Source organism: Miniopterus schreibersii (assembly GCF_964146895.1).
Source record: "Miniopterus schreibersii genome assembly, chromosome: 1".
Lineage (NCBI taxonomy): Eukaryota > Metazoa > Chordata > Mammalia > Chiroptera > Miniopteridae > Miniopterus > Miniopterus schreibersii.
The window spans coordinates 182,072,745-182,090,739 of NC_138101.1; the positions used below are offsets into that span (position 1 = coordinate 182,072,745).

The window sequence follows — 17,995 nt, forward strand, 5'->3', positions numbered from 1 at the left end:
CCCATGAATAAGGGCATGGAGCTAAGCAGTTAGCAGCACACAGGGCATGGGTGTAGCCGATGCTGTCAGCACTCTACCCACACGTCTTCGGGTTCCTGTATCATTTCAGGACACTCCTGCCAGCGCCTGTCCCCAGCTGCTGGAACCTACTTTGGCCACCTGCATGGAGGTCAGGGAAGTATATGGGGAGTTACTATCCTCAGCCCCTATAGGCAGAGCCTAACCAACAGTTTTGTATGGGGGGGCTATAAACACCTCCATGTCCCAAGCTCCCTGCACACTGAGCCACTTCCCTCTGAGACCTCTTGCTTGACATTGCATCCCCGCTTGGCCTCCTTCTCTTCCAGGTCCCCTCCCCCGCTCCTGGGAAGATTCCTAAGAAATCATCATGTTCACATCATCTTTGTCGCAGGGTCTGTTTCTGGGGAACACAACTTAAGACACTGGGAAACGCCAAGTAAACATTAGGAAGAGTCTCCTAAACTGTGTGACCCAGTCTTCCTGCCTCTGGCCAAGGCAGGTCCTCCCAAGTTCCCAAGGAATCAGTCACAGCAGCTTTCTATCTCTGCACCCTGTGTTTGAACATGGCAATGGCCACTGCCATGGGAAGCAGGCAGGATGCTCCTGGCTTGTAGCTCTTTGCCCTCAATTCAGGAAACCGAGCCATTGGCTTCAGGACTCTTAGTGTGTCCCCCCGGGACCTGCACGCAGTGCCAAAAGATGGCACAAAACTCATATTTAAGTATTATTGCCATCTTTCTCTATTCTTGGGAACCCCAAATGGTTATCCTGGCATTAATCCTTTATTGTCCCTCTTCCCACAGCCCATCAGAGGAGAAATGGCAGACCTACATGGGCCAGAGACTCACAGCGGCTAGCAGGGGCGGGTCCAGAGGCTGGTCTGCATGATTTTCCTGGACTTTGTGATGTTTGTGGTTTTTAAAAATTTACCTAATCCTCACCTGAGGACATGCTTGGAGAAAGGGAGAGGGAGAGAAAGAGAAAGGGAAACAACATGAGAGAGGAACATTGATCAGTTGCCTTCTGGACTCTCCCTGACCGGCGAGCAGGCCTGCGACCCAGGCGCGCGCCCTGACTGGGCACTGATGCAGCAACACTGCAGTGCACGGACGAAGCTCAGCCCACTGAGCCACTCCGGCCAGGCATTTTTGCTAGCTTTTTAAAATTTTGTGACTTGTGAAGGGGTTTCTTACTCCAAATAAATATTCTCCTTCACAGCTAATTTTGTATTCTTTTTCTTAAAGCACGCTCGCCAGATTTTATAAGCTTTAGACAACAGAAAACCTCAATATGTTCTGACCATCTGATGGGAGGAAGAATTTTTCACAGATCAGCTTCGGGCTCTGTGCAGCTCAGCCCTTGTTTCTCTTCTCCTACCTGCATACTTCTGGTGCTAGTAGTGACGAGGCTCTAGCCCTGCACCTGTCACCACATCAGGTGAATACCCACAGTGAGCGGTGGTAATATTCCAGAAAGCTATTCCTAACCAGATCACCTAGCAATCAATGTATCACACAACATAAATGTATTACATATAATCCGACTGAGTGTTTTCCCAACATAACCAAATGAATATATGACAGTAAACTCAAATGAATATATTCCCAACTCAAATTTCCTTAGTCACCCCCAAATGCTGCAGCCACCTCCCCCCCCTGACATGGAAGAAGGTGTAACAGAAGAGAAATTGGGTGGAGACAGTGGACTGAACCTGCAGGAGACATCAGTATTCATAAACCCAATCACTCCTCTTCTTGTGCATTTTCTTGATTTAATTTACCCTCTTAGTTTTTAAACCAAAATTTCTTCTGAGAAAATTCCAGGCTCATCTTTGCTGAATAGAAAAAGGGCAAAGGGATTTAGCTCCACCCAGGCCAGGTCAGTTGTAGGGATCAGATCACCCCAAGGGGTAGGCATGGCGGGGACAGAGCTTCAGCGGTGCCAGAGCCTCACGTGAGCCGGTGGAAGGGGGAAGTCAATGCCAGCATATATAGGAGGCTCTGTGATTTACAAAACGTCTTTCACATCCATTATCTCACTTGAGCTCCACACTCTCTCTGGGAGGTACATTGTGTAGGTGTTAGAATCAATCTTTTCTAGGTAAGAGAGATTAAGCAATTTACCCAAGTGTTTTCAACTAACAAGTAGCAAGGTCAGGATTTGAACCCAGGTCTTCCAAATTCAAATCCATAACAAAGCCAAAGACAGCTGTATCTGGGTTTACCATTATTACCAATAATAATACTACCTACCTTGTTTTTTTAGGCTTAATATGTGTCAGACCGTGCTGGTACTTTTCACGAATTCTCTTATTTAATCCTCACATCCTCTGACATGAGCTGGGTTTGAAGGATGGGGGGTTGGGCAGATCGAGACGGGCAGCAGTCCTCGGAGTGCACAACGTAAGCAAAGGCTCAAAGGCAGGACGAGGGAGCTCATTCAGCCACTTTCGCCACACCTGCACTGCTGCTGTCCTTGGGCCCCTAGTCAGGTAGGCCTCTGGGACCCCTCACCAGCACACTTCTCTCTTAGTGGAAAGGGGCTACTCCCACCTAAAGTGAGCTCTGACGTAGCCCCTGGCAGCAGCAGCTGGAAGAGGCCCCCAGCCTGCAACTACCCATATGGTTGCTGCTCTGTAAGGCCTGCCAGGGGGAGCTGGTATGTCACTGAGTCTCCCAACTTTCCAGCCAAGTGATGGGCTTGGCTCCCAACCCTCAGCTTTGAAGTTTAATGGGGCTCCTGGCAGCCCGGGCCTTGGCCAGCTCTGCCCTTTAGCTCCCCTTCCATTCCCCACCAGGGGCTTGGAGTCCTGGCAACTCCCTACATTAGTTGCCTCCCCGAGCCTATTTGGGTCAGGAGGTGAAGGGGGGGTAGAAAGCATAGGCTCTCCCTTGATGGTACAGCAGAAGCCTCAGGAGGCACAGGATGGTGGGACTGGATGGAGAAGTGCCTGCCAGACTGGCTTCCTGTGGTCCCAGAAGTCAGAGGCCCCCAGTCTTTCTCTGGCTTGGGTGATGAACAGGACACTAACAGTTCTCTCACCAATGTGCTCTGGATTTGACTTCCTGCCCCGAACCTCCCCCGCCTTTGAGCTTGTCTGACATCCTGACACCTAGACCCATCACTGGACATATAACCTTGGACAAGTTACTTTTCCGTGCCTCTGTTTCCTCATCTGTAAAATGGGAATAGTCATTGTCTTTACCTTGTAGGTTGAAGAATAAATGAGGTCACACAGACAGGGCTTAGAACAGGGCGTGGTGCCGAGGTACATGTTGGCCATTGTTATTACAAGAGTTCTGAGATTGTTCCCTTGGGCTCTTCGGTGTTTCCCTTGGGGGGTTTCAGTCACTTAAAATGGATTGAGTTTTCAGGGCAAGTGCTAGAGAAACTTTAAAATTCCTCCTCGTGAGGCCTTTTCCCTTTTTAAAATTTATTGATTTGAGAGAGAGATCGATTGATATGTTACTTATTTATGCATTCATTGGTTGGTTCTTGTATGTGCCCTGACTGAGGATCGAACCCACAACCTTGGCTAATTGGGATAATGCTCTAACCAACTGAGCTATCCGGCCAAGGCCTAGTGAGACGTTTGAGGCTGGCTTGTTTTTTCCCTCCTGCCACTGCCAGTCCCAGGCTAGCTTCCCCACTCCGGCTCGGTCTGTTTCAGCTTAGACACAGCTGCTAGCCGGCGGAGAGGTGTTTAATACCTCATTAGCACCTCCCCACTGCTTGTTGTGGGCACTAATCACTTCAGTTTGCTCCCTTTGGAGTGACTCTGAGCTGCCTTTGAAAAGTAGACCATGGGATGGCCGGGAGACTTCCCCAGCTGGTCCCAATTCTCTCCCTAGGCTGCGCCCTTTACCCAGAAAGTGAAACAATTTACTGCTTAGATTTTGGTGATACATATGCACATTAAAAAAAAAAAAAATAGATCATACCCTTAATCCTTCTGCAGCACCTGAAATAAAATCTTTAAGCAGCTTTTCCAAGAGCCTTCCTACCCCTTTTCTTCCTCAACCCACACCTGCAGACCTGCCCCTCGCCCTTGCCACCCACGGTTTGGTACAGGAATCAGGGAGAAGGCAAGGGCCCAAATCTGAAGCAGATGTTTGGGACGGTGAGTGAGCTTGGGGTGGAGACAATAGGAAGGATGTGGACCCTGCGAGAACTGCTTGTTGCTCTGACCCACTGCCAAGGCTGAGAAAAATAGAGTAACTGTTCCTGGTTAAATACCCAGCTTTTACTCGTGCCAAACTTTCCTGGGCCTCGGTCCTCGGAGTCTCTGGCTCTGTTTCCACAGTTCTCCGTATCCTTGTGCCAACCACTATCTTGGCCCATTTTTCCCACCACGCCAAGCCCCTAAGCTCAGCCTGACCCCCAAAAGTCAGGATTAGAGTTTTGCTTTGCTTTTTGTCCTCTCAGAGTTAATCCACAGTGACATTTTTGGAGCCCAAACTCAAGATAAGGTCTGACAAAGAGTCTTGCGCTGCTTCCGAGTGTGAGAGTCTATAAGACATAGCCTGGATGCCCCAACAATAGACTTTTCAAGGTGTAGAGGAATCAGAAGTCAGAACTGTTGAAACCAGAGCCATTGTGGGACAGGCAGATGTGTGGCTGCCATACCCACACCCACATTCAGACATTTCCAGAGCTACACACATGAGCCTGCCAGGATCCAACGTGTCTGCCTATCCTGATGGGGACAGCAAGTGTCAGGTCTACAGGAAAACACCCAAGTTTAATTCTATTGCCTTGACTTTTTGAGGCGACACAGGCTGGCATCATTACAAACAAGGTGTCAGAGAAGAAACCCCTCTGGGAAAGAAAGCCTGAAGTTTTTCCTAAAGACAGTGGCCTGACCCAAGACCCATCCAGCTGTGATCCAGCTCAGAAGCTTGGAGAATCAACGTCAAGGTCAGCCCCAACCCAGAGAAGAACAGGCATCAGCTGCAGCACACTACAAAGGGATGACCAAGGACTCCAGTCTCCTGGGTTTGATTAACATCGAGGGAAGCTGGAGTGAAGCTCAGTGTTTCCACCCACATTGGTCACAACCAACCAACTTCATGGCTGTTTGTGAAGTGGACTTGCCTCTTCATGCCTCTGGTTCATTAGAAATGGCGTTACTTTGTCTTTCCTCTGCCACCCCCTGGTCATCTGACCATAGTACAAATCCTTCTGATTGTTGTTAGTGTTGGAGGTACTTCCCTCTCCCCATCCACTCAAGATTTTAATTTCATTCACCGAGCTGCAGGCTGCTGGCCAGTCCCTGCTGCCAAAGTCAACACCTCAGGGCTGCTTTGTCTGGGAGAGTAGGTAAAAGGGAGAGTGGGTCCTAAGACCATGGAGTTTCCTTTCCCAGGACCTGCTCAGGTGATGGCATATTTATGGCACAATAAGGGGCTTGCTCCTTGGGTCTCTTGGTTTAAAATTCATCTTTGCAAGGGTTCTTGCTTCTCTGAAAATCAATAGGGAGAGTAATTTCCTTTCCTTTGTACATGTGTAAGGAGCTAGACAAATTTTACTTGCAGCTGTTACTCTGTACTATGGAAAGTCTCCAAATGCATAAACAGAAATGTTCCCCCCCTCCCCAATTAAACAGGAATGAGAGAAATTATGGGAGTGGGTGGCGATGGGTTTGGGCACTCAAGCTTTGGGGGAAGAAAGCCCTAAGGAAGATAGATTGTTTATATATGTCTCCCCCAAGAAGACTGTGAGCTGCTCAGAGGCAGGGACCACATTCTATCTTGTGTGTCTCTAGCTCCCTGCCCAGTGCCCGATACACAGGAACTGTCTGCTGAAATGCGGAGATGCAAAGAACTGAAGGGAAAAGGGAGGCCACAAACTCAGGGATGGAACAGAAACATCACATTTTCTTTTCTTTGTTTTGGCGGTGTGGCTGGGAGAGGTACATTATAAGAAATGAAATGACAACTTGGAGTAGGATTAGACCTACTAGCACAAAATGATGACACACACATAATTTCCTCTTACACAATAACACAACATTTTGTTTTCAACAAACATAAAAGCCATCAAAGGCTCTCCAGCTGGCTTGCGAGTACTCTGATATCCCTGACTCTGCTAATGGGCAAGCAGAGGAATGTCCTGGCAACTCCTTTGAGTGGGAGTTCTGAGGAAGAGGGAACATTGCTGGTCTGCGGAAAGAGGACAGACAGATTCCGAAAGATTCCTTCATGTGCAAATCCATAATGCAGATAAAGTGGGGTCTGTAGAGATGGCGACCTCATGCTAGAGAGGGACAGGACCCTCCCCCTGGAGATGGCATCTATGCTCATAGTTCTGGTAGAGTTGCAGTCTTGCTTGAGGTGTGTATCTGTCTCCCTCTAACTATAGCAATCTTGAAAATGTTTGCTTCCTCAGGCCACCAGGACTTTTGCCTTTGCCAAATGGTGCTGTGTTTCATGTAAGCAGAGTTTAGAGACGAAAGATTTATTTAAATGAGAACTTTTCTACAGTCTAAATTACCAGAGATGAACGTTGGGGTGTTGTGCAGTGGGTCTGACCTCATTCTAACTATTTTATTTGCCTTCGACCTACAGATTTCCCACCAAAGTGGGGATATTAAAATTGCAGGATTTCTACCCATTATATCCTTGGGGTGTCTTGTATTTTTTATGCAGGATTCATTTCCACTTGGAAGTCACTTCACTCAAGTCACTAGTTGGTATTCTATGGAACTTTGTACAAGCAAAGGATTTTAAAGCCATTACTAATAGCTGTATCTCAAAGTAGGGCCTTCTCATAAATCCCAAATCCTCAAGTGACCGAGACAGATAAACAAAGGTATAAAGTGTTCATCTGTCACACAGTGTCGCTAAGGGAACGTGAGGTAGAGTCAGGGAGCTCTGGTGGCCCAGTGCCTGGGCTGTTTTTAGACTAAACTAATCTGCCTGAGACAGACCAGCAATGCAGAGAGTTTAGACTTTGACATGAAACAGACCCATGTTCAACTACAGCTCTGCCACTTACTAGGTAAGGAAACGTGGCAGTTACTTATTATCCTCTCTGAGTCTCAACCGTCTTGTGTAGAATGGAGAAAACAAATCCTACCTTGCAGGGTCATTGTCAATATGAGACAACATGTATTAAAGCTCCAAGCATACGGAAAGTCTCAAACAATGGCAGATATTATCATGATTCAGTATTCAAGTAAGTTAATTAAACACCTTGCTGACCAGTCACAAAATAACTCATGTCTGCACTTACCTTAATTTCAGTAATTTTTTTTTATGTCTTTATTGATTTCAGAGAGAGATAGAAACACCAATGATGAGAAGATCATTATTGATCTACTGCCTCCTGCACACCCCCAACTGAGGATCGAGCCTGTAACCCGGGAATGTGCCCTGATTGGGAATTGAGCTGTGATCTCCTGGATCTCAGGTGATGCTCAACCACTGAGCCACGCCTGGTCAGGCTCAGTAATTTTAAATACTTTGTTGACCAAAGTAGCCAGCTGCATGGGTGAGTTCTGGTTCAAAACAGCCAGTCAGCAAGGTGTTAAGTCAAAGATATTAGGCTGCCTATTATTAGATTGCTTACCACATGACACAGGTTTAACATGCAGTCCCCTCAAATACCTCCTCTGGCCTTTAGAGGGTCCTATAAAGGAGGGAGAGGAGGTCTCTTCTGGGGACTCCTTCACAGATGTTCGGGCTAGGTGTCTTGGATACCCATTCTCTCTGGCCTGCCTCGAGATAAGGTGGGAAAAGAGCCACGACCCCATACCAGTCATCCACTCTATCACACTCTGCTGCTCCCAGATCCATATAGCCTCCAGCTATGGAAATTACCAGGGCCTTAGGCCATAGTCAATATGGCATCACACACGCTATATACAGAAAACTTTTTTCCAAGAGCTCCAAGTTATTAGCTGATTTTCTTATTTAGTTAATAGCATCATTTTTCAGGTCAGGAAACTCATATTAAAAAAAAGATTGTGTGCCCAAGTTGGAACCATGGAAGTTAAAAAATAAAATATGATTGTTCAAGTCTATCATCATCTCACTCTATCCTTTGGGGATCCCATTCTGCACACTTGATGCAAAAGTGTCCAAGAATATCTTCTTTGCGAAAAGACCAAATGACACGAGATGACTGTGCTGCAGGGGAGGCTGAAGGCCCAGGGGCCCTGGAGTCAGAAACAGAGGATACAAGTAGGCTCCTGTCATCAGGACGGGCCACCTGGTCAAGCATACATGAGGTTTAAAAAAGAAATTTATCTCCTCACCTAGCTCCTTGAGTAGTCCAATGCTGGCTTCTTCCTAGAGTCATCCCTAAGAGATGAAGTTCTATGACCTGGCTCACTCCGAAAGCTGCCTGGTTTGCCAGCTGAACCTGGTCTGAGGCATTCATAGCCATCAGACTACAAAGGCCATGTTGGTCTGCTAATTGGGTACACCAGAGAAGTAGCAACCACACCTGCAGACTTCATCCTGGATAAATTACCCATCATCTTCCTGAAGGAAGGCTACAAGGGCAACTAGACAGGCGTCCCACACTGTTCTTTAAAGGTGACTGAATGCTACAGTTTTGTGCTGTTTTGTCTGATCCCTGACCCTAGAGGTACCAACAGTGCTACCACCTTATGTTTAAGAAGCTGCTGCTTCCGGCTGGTATTAATAAGCCAGAGTTCTATTGACAACCTAGACAACTTTGTTAAAACCACCTCTGATGCCGTATCAAAAGCCTACAGCTTTCACTCCTGACTTCTGGTAATAAACTGTGTCCTCCACATCTCCTTACCAGGAATTCCCTGACAGCCTGGAGAGACTACACCCGAGTTCACTGCAGAGAACCAGGTGGGTCCCTGCTGTGGTTACCACGAAGTGTTCCTCTATGAACAAAATTAAAGTGAATAGAATCAGCTGGCAGGGGTGGGGGGGGAGCATTCACAGCAAAGCATAGACCAACTCTAGGCACCGTCACGCCATCAAACCAACCAAGATCATCACAGTACACCCTAAATCCACCCCCTTTGAACTCCAAACAGAAAAACTAAGCTCTCCAGTAACTCTGGGATGGCTGTTGGATGGTGTGGATTCCATGCTCAGAGTCACAAATCCTAGCCCATTCCACAACTTTTGAGACAATTTAGTGCCAAGTCATTTTCAGTGCTACTACACTTACATGATACTCAAGAACCTGCTGCTGACCACCAGAGAATCATAATCATGTAAGACCAGCCCACAAGACCTGTTCAGGGTACTGCAGAGGAGCATCCAGTGTAGACACCTGCGGGGGAATCTTGGCAAAGAGACCTTGTAGGCATTGAATACAATTGATCAGATTCAGCATCAGGAATCTTCACTAGAGTCTCATGGGGCAATGATGGTCTCAGGGGACTTTTTAAACAAATTGTGAAGCATAGCAATTACTATGGACACTCTGACTTTGCTTAGCATCTTATTAAGAGGCCACATGGGCTCTTTCTTCCCTTCTCCCCACTGTGAATTTTAGAACGGGCTGTTTGGAAAGGGAACAGGAAAAATGATCAGCATACAAGTTGGGACAATAGCTACTGCTAAAGGGGTAGGATGAGACCTGCACTGCAGTGCTGCAATGTTTTATTTCTTTACCCAGACGGTGGTCACACTTATAATTACTTATTAAATTATACATGCTCATATACCCTTTTTTTTTGTATATACATTACATCTCAAAATAAAAGTTTCTCATTTTTAAATATAAGTATTACAAGATACCTGGAGCTGGTCTATTATACTTTAGGATCTAAGTGAAGCCAAAGTAGAGGTAAGGAGTCCTCTGGTTCAGCCTCTACTGTGGTCCTAAGAAGTGTGGCTGAAAGCTGTCTGCAGTGGTTCAGAGGTAACAGTGCATGAGAAGCTGAAACTAGCATTTATTGTTTTAATTCAAGAGTCATCTTACTAGCCTCTTGAGAACTTAGTGATGGGCTAAAATCAAAGAGTGTTCATAGTGACCCATTCAAAGCCACAAGAACAGCAAGTACAAAAGACGTAGGATGGTTAACCTAAAAACGTAGTCAGAGATAGAATTTTGTTTTGTTTTGTGACAACTCATACCATTCAGGAGCTTGATAAAATAGGGGTAGAATAAATGCACTGTAAAAGTTTTCTAGCTAAAATTCCAATTCATTGGGGCTGCGGATAGGGGCAAAAATCTGTATTTTAAAAAGAATTCCAAATGAGATTTTGATTTTCCATATTGGAAACCACTGTACAAGACACCATGTTACTTCTCTTAGAAAGCCAGGGTCCCTAATACTTTTCTTTCTAGACCCAAATCAGGCCCGGTTTTCTCTGCCAAGCTTATCTTTGGTTGGAAAAGAATTGGTACCACCTGCCAATTTTGAGGAGCTGTGATTTTGTTTGCCACACCCAGAGCACTTGTGGGAGGGGGTGGAGTGGGGGGATGTTGGGAAATAAATGTGATTATATGCAAATCAGGATATATAAAGTGTTTATAGTGGTTACCTCTGGATGGCAGGTGATTTATCCCTTGCATTTTTTATTTCCAAATTTTCTACACTGGTTTCTTATGTAGTAAAACTATAACAAATTATTGTTTAAAAGACTGATGAGAACAGACATCCTCTGCTCTTGTCAAACTGCACAAGCACTTGTCCCGCCCATTGGTTATCTGTGCAATGACAGTGCCCCTGCTTGGCACCATGGACAGCAATCAGGGAAGGGTGAAAGGGCAAGAGGCCTGGGATAAGCCAAGGCTCCCAGTGCACATTCTACCCTGAGCTGCCTGCTTCTGAAGGAATTCCTGGGAAAATGCAAAAAACATTTCTACTCCTTAGTCCTTTTAAACATTTATTTATTTACTGTACAAAATATTTACACAATCACTGCAACTGTCTGGCCCTTTTGCCTGGCCTGACAAATTTGCAGCAGGGCTTGGTCTCCACTGAAGTTCTAGAAACATGCCAATGTTCTCCTTGGTGTTCAGTTGGTGTCTGGTCTCCTTCAGAGACACTGAAAGGCCAGGAGGTTAGCTGACCCCAAAGTACCTGGGCCACAAGGACATAAATAAAGAAGTGGCCAAAATAAGAAACATGAATAGAAAATTGCCCAAAAAGTAACAGACACTAGTCCTTCTCTCTGACATTCTGTACCTTTCCCCACACTGCCTAGTACCAAAGCAGGATTAGAAAGAGAAGGTAAAAGAAAGGCCAAAAAAAGCAACGATACATTTGAACAGAGTTAGGAGAGAGAGTAAACTGGAAGAATAGAAAACCACAACAGTACCAAAGGGTTTTGTTAAACAAAGGCCCTGGGGCCCAGGACCACCACAGGGACACAGCTGCCCCTGCTGGGCGGCAGTGGTGCCCAGGGCGCTTTGAGAAGTGCTATGACTAGAGCTTAAAATGACAGGTCTAGCCAAGAAAATCAAATAGAGCTCCAGCATCAGTCTGTGGAGGGCTGCTGGAAGGGAGAAAGCAGAATCCAGAAGAGGAATAACTGCCAAAGACAGCAGAGCCAGCCCAAGTGCCCCCTGCTGGAAACTCCTCTCTGGGCCGGAGGGGGCAGCTTCGTGTTTCCCAGGGTGATGACCAAGCTTGCCTTTACACATCCCGTGGGAAACACTGGGGCAAGCAGCAGCACCTTGTCCTGGTCCCTGAGGAGAGCAGTGACCGTGTGGCATGGAGGACCCTGTGGTGTAGAGGCCCTGATGATGGATCCTGGACCCCAAGAATGAGTGAGGTCAGCACCCACACCAAGGACAAATGACAACTGCGAAGGAGTGAGGTCAGGCAGGAACAGCAGCAGCTCAGGAAGGCTTGTTCCTTGTGATCCCTGGGAACAGAAGGGCTCAGACTTGCTTCCAGGAGGCCAAGGCAATGCCACAAGTCCTGCCTCCTCTCTGGACTCTGTGTACTTGCTGGTTTTGGCAATAAAGATGGCTTGTAATAGTCTCAGAGTTGAGCGCCCCACTGGGAATGGTGGCTTACAGCAAAGCCTTCTTAAAAACAGAAATTTTGGATAGTTGATGAGATTTTGAGTCTTGGAAATGTTTTCATTCAAATCGTAATGGAAAGGGATGTTGCCATAATCCAAGAGACAGCAGCAGGTTCTCTTCCATCATCACGTAATAGTGAACCTAATATATCTCCCTCCCTTCTTAGTTCCCCTGCTGGTAACTGATGGAGTAAAGGGAAGTAACTGGGACAGCTAGGTGTTTACTGCCTGACAGATCTCCTCTATCTGATCCGTGTCCTGACCCCAAGGACCAGTGATAAGCCTTAAACTACAGGTCCCTTTTCCCTTGCCTCAGTGGGGCCAGAGAACACCAGAGAGAGAAGCAGGGATCACTGGCATTCTAGTCTTACGGTCCCAGTCCCTTGCTCCAAAATGTTCTTCAGTAGAAAGCAAAAGAATCCCCAGCTATTAGCAGACTGCATAACTCGGAGGTAGGTGGCCAGACCCAGCCACGCTCCAGTGTGAAGAACAAACTCAGGGACAAGCATCAGTAGTCTTCAAGCCAGCCATGTGCCTAGATGTGCCCCAAACCTTACATAAGATCAGATTCAGCACTGAGGCCATAGCCCAGCTATCTTTCACATGCTTAGGTCTTCTCACTGGCTCAAACTCAAGAAAAAGCTTAGAGTTCTTCTTTAGAGATTAATGACCATTTCCAGAAACACCTGCAGGGAAAGCTCCTTTTCCAGTTCAGCCACCACACAAAAAGATCCTTTTGTGCTCTCAGCCCCCATTAGAGGTAGTCCAGTGGCACCGCCTATGCCTGCCATTGTGCAGAGAGACAAAACCAAAGACAGAGCATGTGGGCCACTTCCTGTCTGTGCTTCTCCTGGCTGCTGATGAAAAGAGGCAATAACCCTGCCTACAAGAAGGACTCACAGACCTCAGGTCAAGTAATGAGGGCCCAGAAGGACCTCGAAGGAGCATAAGCAGAGGAGGTTGAGCAAGGCGAGGACACCAGCTACCCAATTGGAGCTGAGCCCTTTGTGTAATCTCCTTCAGCTAATGAGGCAGCTCCTGCTACTGAGATCTTCTAAGAGCCAAGTGGAATTATAGCAGCACGGTCCTCTTCTCGTGACTGAACAAGTAGCTCAGATTACGTACCATGCCAAAGTGGCTGGGGCGGTGGGGGGGACAATGGGGCAGGGAGAGGGCGAAGGAAGGACAAGGCTTGTAGGTGACAAAATAGTCCAGACACTGGGGTGCATGCAGCAGCTTCTGGTTGATGGTTAAGTGTCATGTTAGTATCAGTGGTTATGATGTCTGTTGCGTGCACCCAGATACTCCAGAAAGCACGGGAGCCAAGAGGATGGCAGGAGAGTGGTCAGAGCATGCCAAAGCCCTCACAGCCCTCGCTGATGGCCAGCTGCAGCATCCTGTGCACCTCTTCATACGAGTCGTACGTAGGGAGGCACAGCTGGTTAAAACTGGAAGGGCAAGATGAGAAGGGATTAACTCAGAAACACTGCAAAGGCTGGAAAGATAATCCCCCAGGAGAGCATGCACTGGGCAATCAGACACCTACCATGTGTGGGCGGTTGGGAGCGTGCTGTGGGTCGGAGCAGCAATAATCTGGAATGAGGGACAGAGCGCAGCAAAGCCTCCGGGTGGTAGCTGAGAGGAGCCTGTAGTGAACTGAAGCAGCCGAGCCAACTCCTCCTGGGTCAAACTGGAAACCACCGTCCAAAACCACCTCATGACCTGGCAGGGAGGGCACAAGGCTGGGGTCATACCAATATGCAGCTCAGGATTTGACCCTGGGGCAGGGAAGCAATAGGATACCCCAAAGAGGGGGTGTGGCCCAGTAACCATTCTATGAGGACATGGGTAGGAATGGTTAGAATTCACAAACTCTTTAGGAGTTTGCATTGTCACAGTCAGGAGGGAAGTCGTCGACTGCTTGGTTCTCTTTCTTTGACTTTCCCATGCACTGCTTCTGTGGCAGTCAGCATGATAGCCAAGAGAGACCAGGGCTCCCTTTTGCCTAAACCACCACCTGCCTTTCCCACATATATCATTTTCCCCAGCTGATATGTCTGCTTTTCTGACTCCTCAACTTTTCATTTTTAATCGTCACCTGAGGATATGTTTGGGGGGGGTGGGGGGGTGGAGAGAAATATTGGTATGAGCTTCCTGTATACACCCTGACCAGGGATGGAACCCACAACCATTTGGCACATGGGACAATGCTCCAACCAATTGAGCCATCAGGCCAGGGCTTCAACTTTTGTCTTCTGAAACCTTCTTTACAACATGGCACAAACCCAACTAAAATAAATTTGGCCCACTTACCTTTTCTCTGAAATGCCATGAGCCACCAACGACCATTGCATGAGCTTTGAAGTCAGACACACTAATGTCTCCAGTCCCACACATCAGCAGCTGGAGAAGATAGTCAGGTGTTACTAGGACAGTCAGAGGGAGAAAGACCCAGCATAAGGTCAATTACCTCTGTTAATATGCAAAAATGTGGAATAAAGAAAACACCAGGAAAAAGACAAAAGGTGAGGTCACAATGCCAAAATACAGCTTTAGGAAAATCAATTATAATAGGCCAATGGTTCGTAACCAGTGCGGTAAAAAATCATACAGCCTTTTTTTTTTTATGCAGTTTTTTGTTGTTTTTAAATATATCTTTTATTGATTTCAGAGACAGGGAGGGAGAGGGAGAGGGAGACAGAAACATCAGTGATGAGAGAGTCATTGATCGGCTGCCTCCTGCACACCCCCTACTGGGGATCGAGCCGGCAACCCTGGGCATGTGCCCTGAGCAGGAATCGAACAGCGATCTCCTGGTTCATAGGCGAATGTTCAACTGCTGAGCCATGCCGGCCGGGCTTTTTTAAATTGACTTTTGAGAGAGAGAAAGAGAGAAACATGGATGTGAGAGAGACACATCAACTGGCTGCCTCCAGCACATGCCCCAACCATGATCAAACCCATAACCTGAGTATCTGATTCCTGATCAGGAATCAAATCGGCTACCTTTAGGTGCATAGATGACTATCAGCCAACTGAGCCACACCAGCCAGGGCAAATCACACAGCACTTTAAAAAAGATATAGATGCCTGTGGCCTTATCCTAAACCTATTGAATCAGAATCTCTAGGAGTGGGTTACGAGCTTATATATTTTGAAAAAGTTCCCCAAGCATTTCTGATGTGCACACCTAATTACAAAAAGGGAACTAAGTAGCTATCTGACAGTCTTCTCTGGACATAGCCTGGAAATACCAGGGAGAAAAGCAGGCCCTTTCCCTTTGATGAAGACCCCCAGCCCCATTGATAAATCTTTCAGATGGCCTTTCCTTTTCTCCAGGATCCATCCTTTTGTGGACTGAACTTATACCACCTTCCTTCCCTTCAGCCCTGCCCCTATTTAATCAGATAAATTTAAAAGCACGCCAAAAAATAAGAACATTAATGAGATCAGCACCCTCAACATCTCGTTCATGTCTTGGTCTGGTTCAGGATCCTGCACCTTACTGCACAGACTGTGAGTACTCATCCAATAGCTATAAGGATGATACGTCCTAATCAAGAGACAAGAAAGGCTCAAATTAAGCCTCGGAGCCTCAGCTCCTTCAGAAAGAACTTGTTAAGCTAATGAGCAACCAAGAGCAACTGTAAGAGACAGTGTCCTTCCTTCCTACTCACTTTTACAAATTGTTATAAATGCTTTGCTTCGTGATAAAAACAAAATACACCAGTAGCTATTCCTCAGCCCAAAAAAATAACAGCACTAGGTTTCTATCGGACACTTTAAGCTGAGATGGAGAGTTCACTTTGTTTAGATTTCATATTTAAGGGGACAAAATGTGACAAAAATTGCACAAGACTTTGAGTCTTGTTCTCTAAAACAGTTCAGTTTATAAAAATAAAAACTACAAACAAGACCACCTAAACTTTCTTGGTTTTTCATTTTTAAAGAAAAACTTTCTCCATACAGGAAACAGTCCGCAAGAACACACTCCTCTTAAGAGCTACGGAAAGTTGAAACTAATAAATTGCATTATATGTATCATCTGTGAGCAGCAGGTAAAAACAAACTGATTTTAGGTTTTGTCTACACCTGATATGAACTTCTACTGTGCTACTTATAGAATGGCATTTACCATCTTAGAGCCATTTTTTGGTTGGTAGAGGATCTGAAATAAGAATATATTAACTGTATAGCATTGTGGCCCCAAACTTTAAAATATGTCTCCTTCACCGGAACGTAGCTCCATGAGGGCAGGGCTGTTTCATTCATTGCTATCTCCCTAGTGCTTTGAACGCATGCGGCATACAGGAGGCACTCAATAATAGTGCCTGAACAAATAAATTACATTATTGCCTTAAGTCACCTTTAAACGTCAAAGACTGTACATGATACCAATTCTTTAGTACTCAACCAGTATTAATAATATTTGATAAATAAGTGAATAGTAATTATTCTCTTCAAAAATGATTAGTTGCTTGCTGGTTTCTAATTTTCACATTCTAACGTTCTAAAAGCTGAAAAATGGGCCAATGCAATGGGAAGAAGGTAAAAGTGAAGTCAACCTTGCACAAAGGGCTTTCCTACCACATCTCAAACCAGAAGATGCAATAAGCTAGTTTCTGTGGGCAAGGTAAACACTGGGTCAAGACTGGGGGTTTGTGATTGTAAGCACTTACCTCAAGCTCATTTTCATCAAAAATAGCCAAAAGGTTCTCCGGGACCAACTCATTCAGGCCTGAAACAAAGTAGTCCAGTTAAAACCATACCCACACCATGGATACAGGTATTTCCATCTTAAAGCTAAGAGCAGACAGAGTCTCACCTTTCAGGAAATGTTCCACCTCCTCTTTCACTTGACTGGCCAGCCGATATTGGGCCAGCAAATTTAAATAGAAGATTTTATTAGCATTGGTGACTGGGGTTTGAGCTCCACCTGTCATGAGTTCTATAACCTAAAATAAGATGCAAAAGACAGACAGGGAGAGGCTGTGGATGAGAGTTTGTAAGAGGATATCTGCCCAGTATGTTCCACAAACACAGCATTAATGAGGTCCATCACAGTTGGAAGTTTCTGCTTCACATTCAGCTTAACACACTTGGTTTTATACAGTTACTAAGCTTCAGGGTTCCTACCACTATTGCTGTCTTCTACTAGCTATTTCTGAAGTGGGTATCTGAGGGAGTCTTCTCTGACCTGGTCAAACAGGTTTGTAATATTTTAATGTCTCCATGATCCGAAATTAAACCATCACTGACCTCTTCTCTTAAACCCCTGAGCCACTTGAGAATAAATAAAGCCAGATAAGTACTGAAGTCTTTTTAGGTCTCAGAAGTTCTAAGATGGGAATGGCTGTTCCCTTACACATCCTTCCCTTACAGTCCCACATTGGTCACAAAGGATATGTGATGATCAGTACAATGGTATCAATCAGTGGTCACAGTTTCTCAGTCATTGCTATTTTGTTTTCAATTGTATGTTATTGCGACTTTAGCTTCCCCTTTATCATTTGATAGACAGAACTACATTTGCATCAGAAATACTTTTGGATAATTTTGTTGTTGTTTTTTGTTTGTTTCATTTTGTTTTTAATATGTCTTTATTTTTTTCAGAGAGAGGAAGGGAGAGGAAGAGAGAGAGAGAAACATTAATGATGAGAGAGTCATTGATGGGCTGCCTCCTGCACGCCCCCCACTGGGGATCGAGCCCGAAACCCGGGCATGTGCCCTGAACGGGAATCGAAGCACAATCTCCTGGATCCTAGGTCGATGCTCAACCATTGAGCCATGCCCGGCTGGGCTTAGATAATTTTGTAATAAAAGGTTTAAAAATATATAGGTACAGTGTTAAAATAAGAGTTACCACCACTAACTAAGTTGAGATAGACACTTCTATCCCTTCCAAAGTTCCTTGTGCAGTGACAGACACTTCATATCACTAAGTTCTTTTTCTACTGGAAAGTAGAACAAGTGGGAGAAATGGGCCCATGTGTCTTTTGTTC

The 17,995-nt window shown here is 45.8% G+C and overlaps 1 protein-coding gene across 3 annotated transcripts in view; it reads right to left on the minus strand.

Annotated features, from left to right (window-relative positions):
• Nucleotides 1-10,833: 10,833 nt before the first annotated feature.
• The window catches only part of AREL1 (apoptosis resistant E3 ubiquitin protein ligase 1), a 34,085-nt gene continuing 26,923 nt past the window's right edge, over nucleotides 10,834-17,995 (minus strand). For all 3 annotated transcript variants that reach the window (XM_081147577.1, XM_081147578.1, XM_081147576.1), the window contains exons 16-20: nucleotides 16,819-16,948; nucleotides 16,673-16,731; nucleotides 14,307-14,396; nucleotides 13,540-13,715; nucleotides 10,834-13,441 (exon numbers count right to left, since the gene is read on the minus strand). In XM_081147577.1, the coding sequence (XP_081003703.1) occupies nucleotides 13,339-13,441; nucleotides 13,540-13,715; nucleotides 14,307-14,396; nucleotides 16,673-16,731; nucleotides 16,819-16,948 (558 nt within the window). In that variant the 3' untranslated portion in view covers nucleotides 10,834-13,338. The remainder of the gene's footprint in view (nucleotides 13,442-13,539; nucleotides 13,716-14,306; nucleotides 14,397-16,672; nucleotides 16,732-16,818; nucleotides 16,949-17,995) is intronic.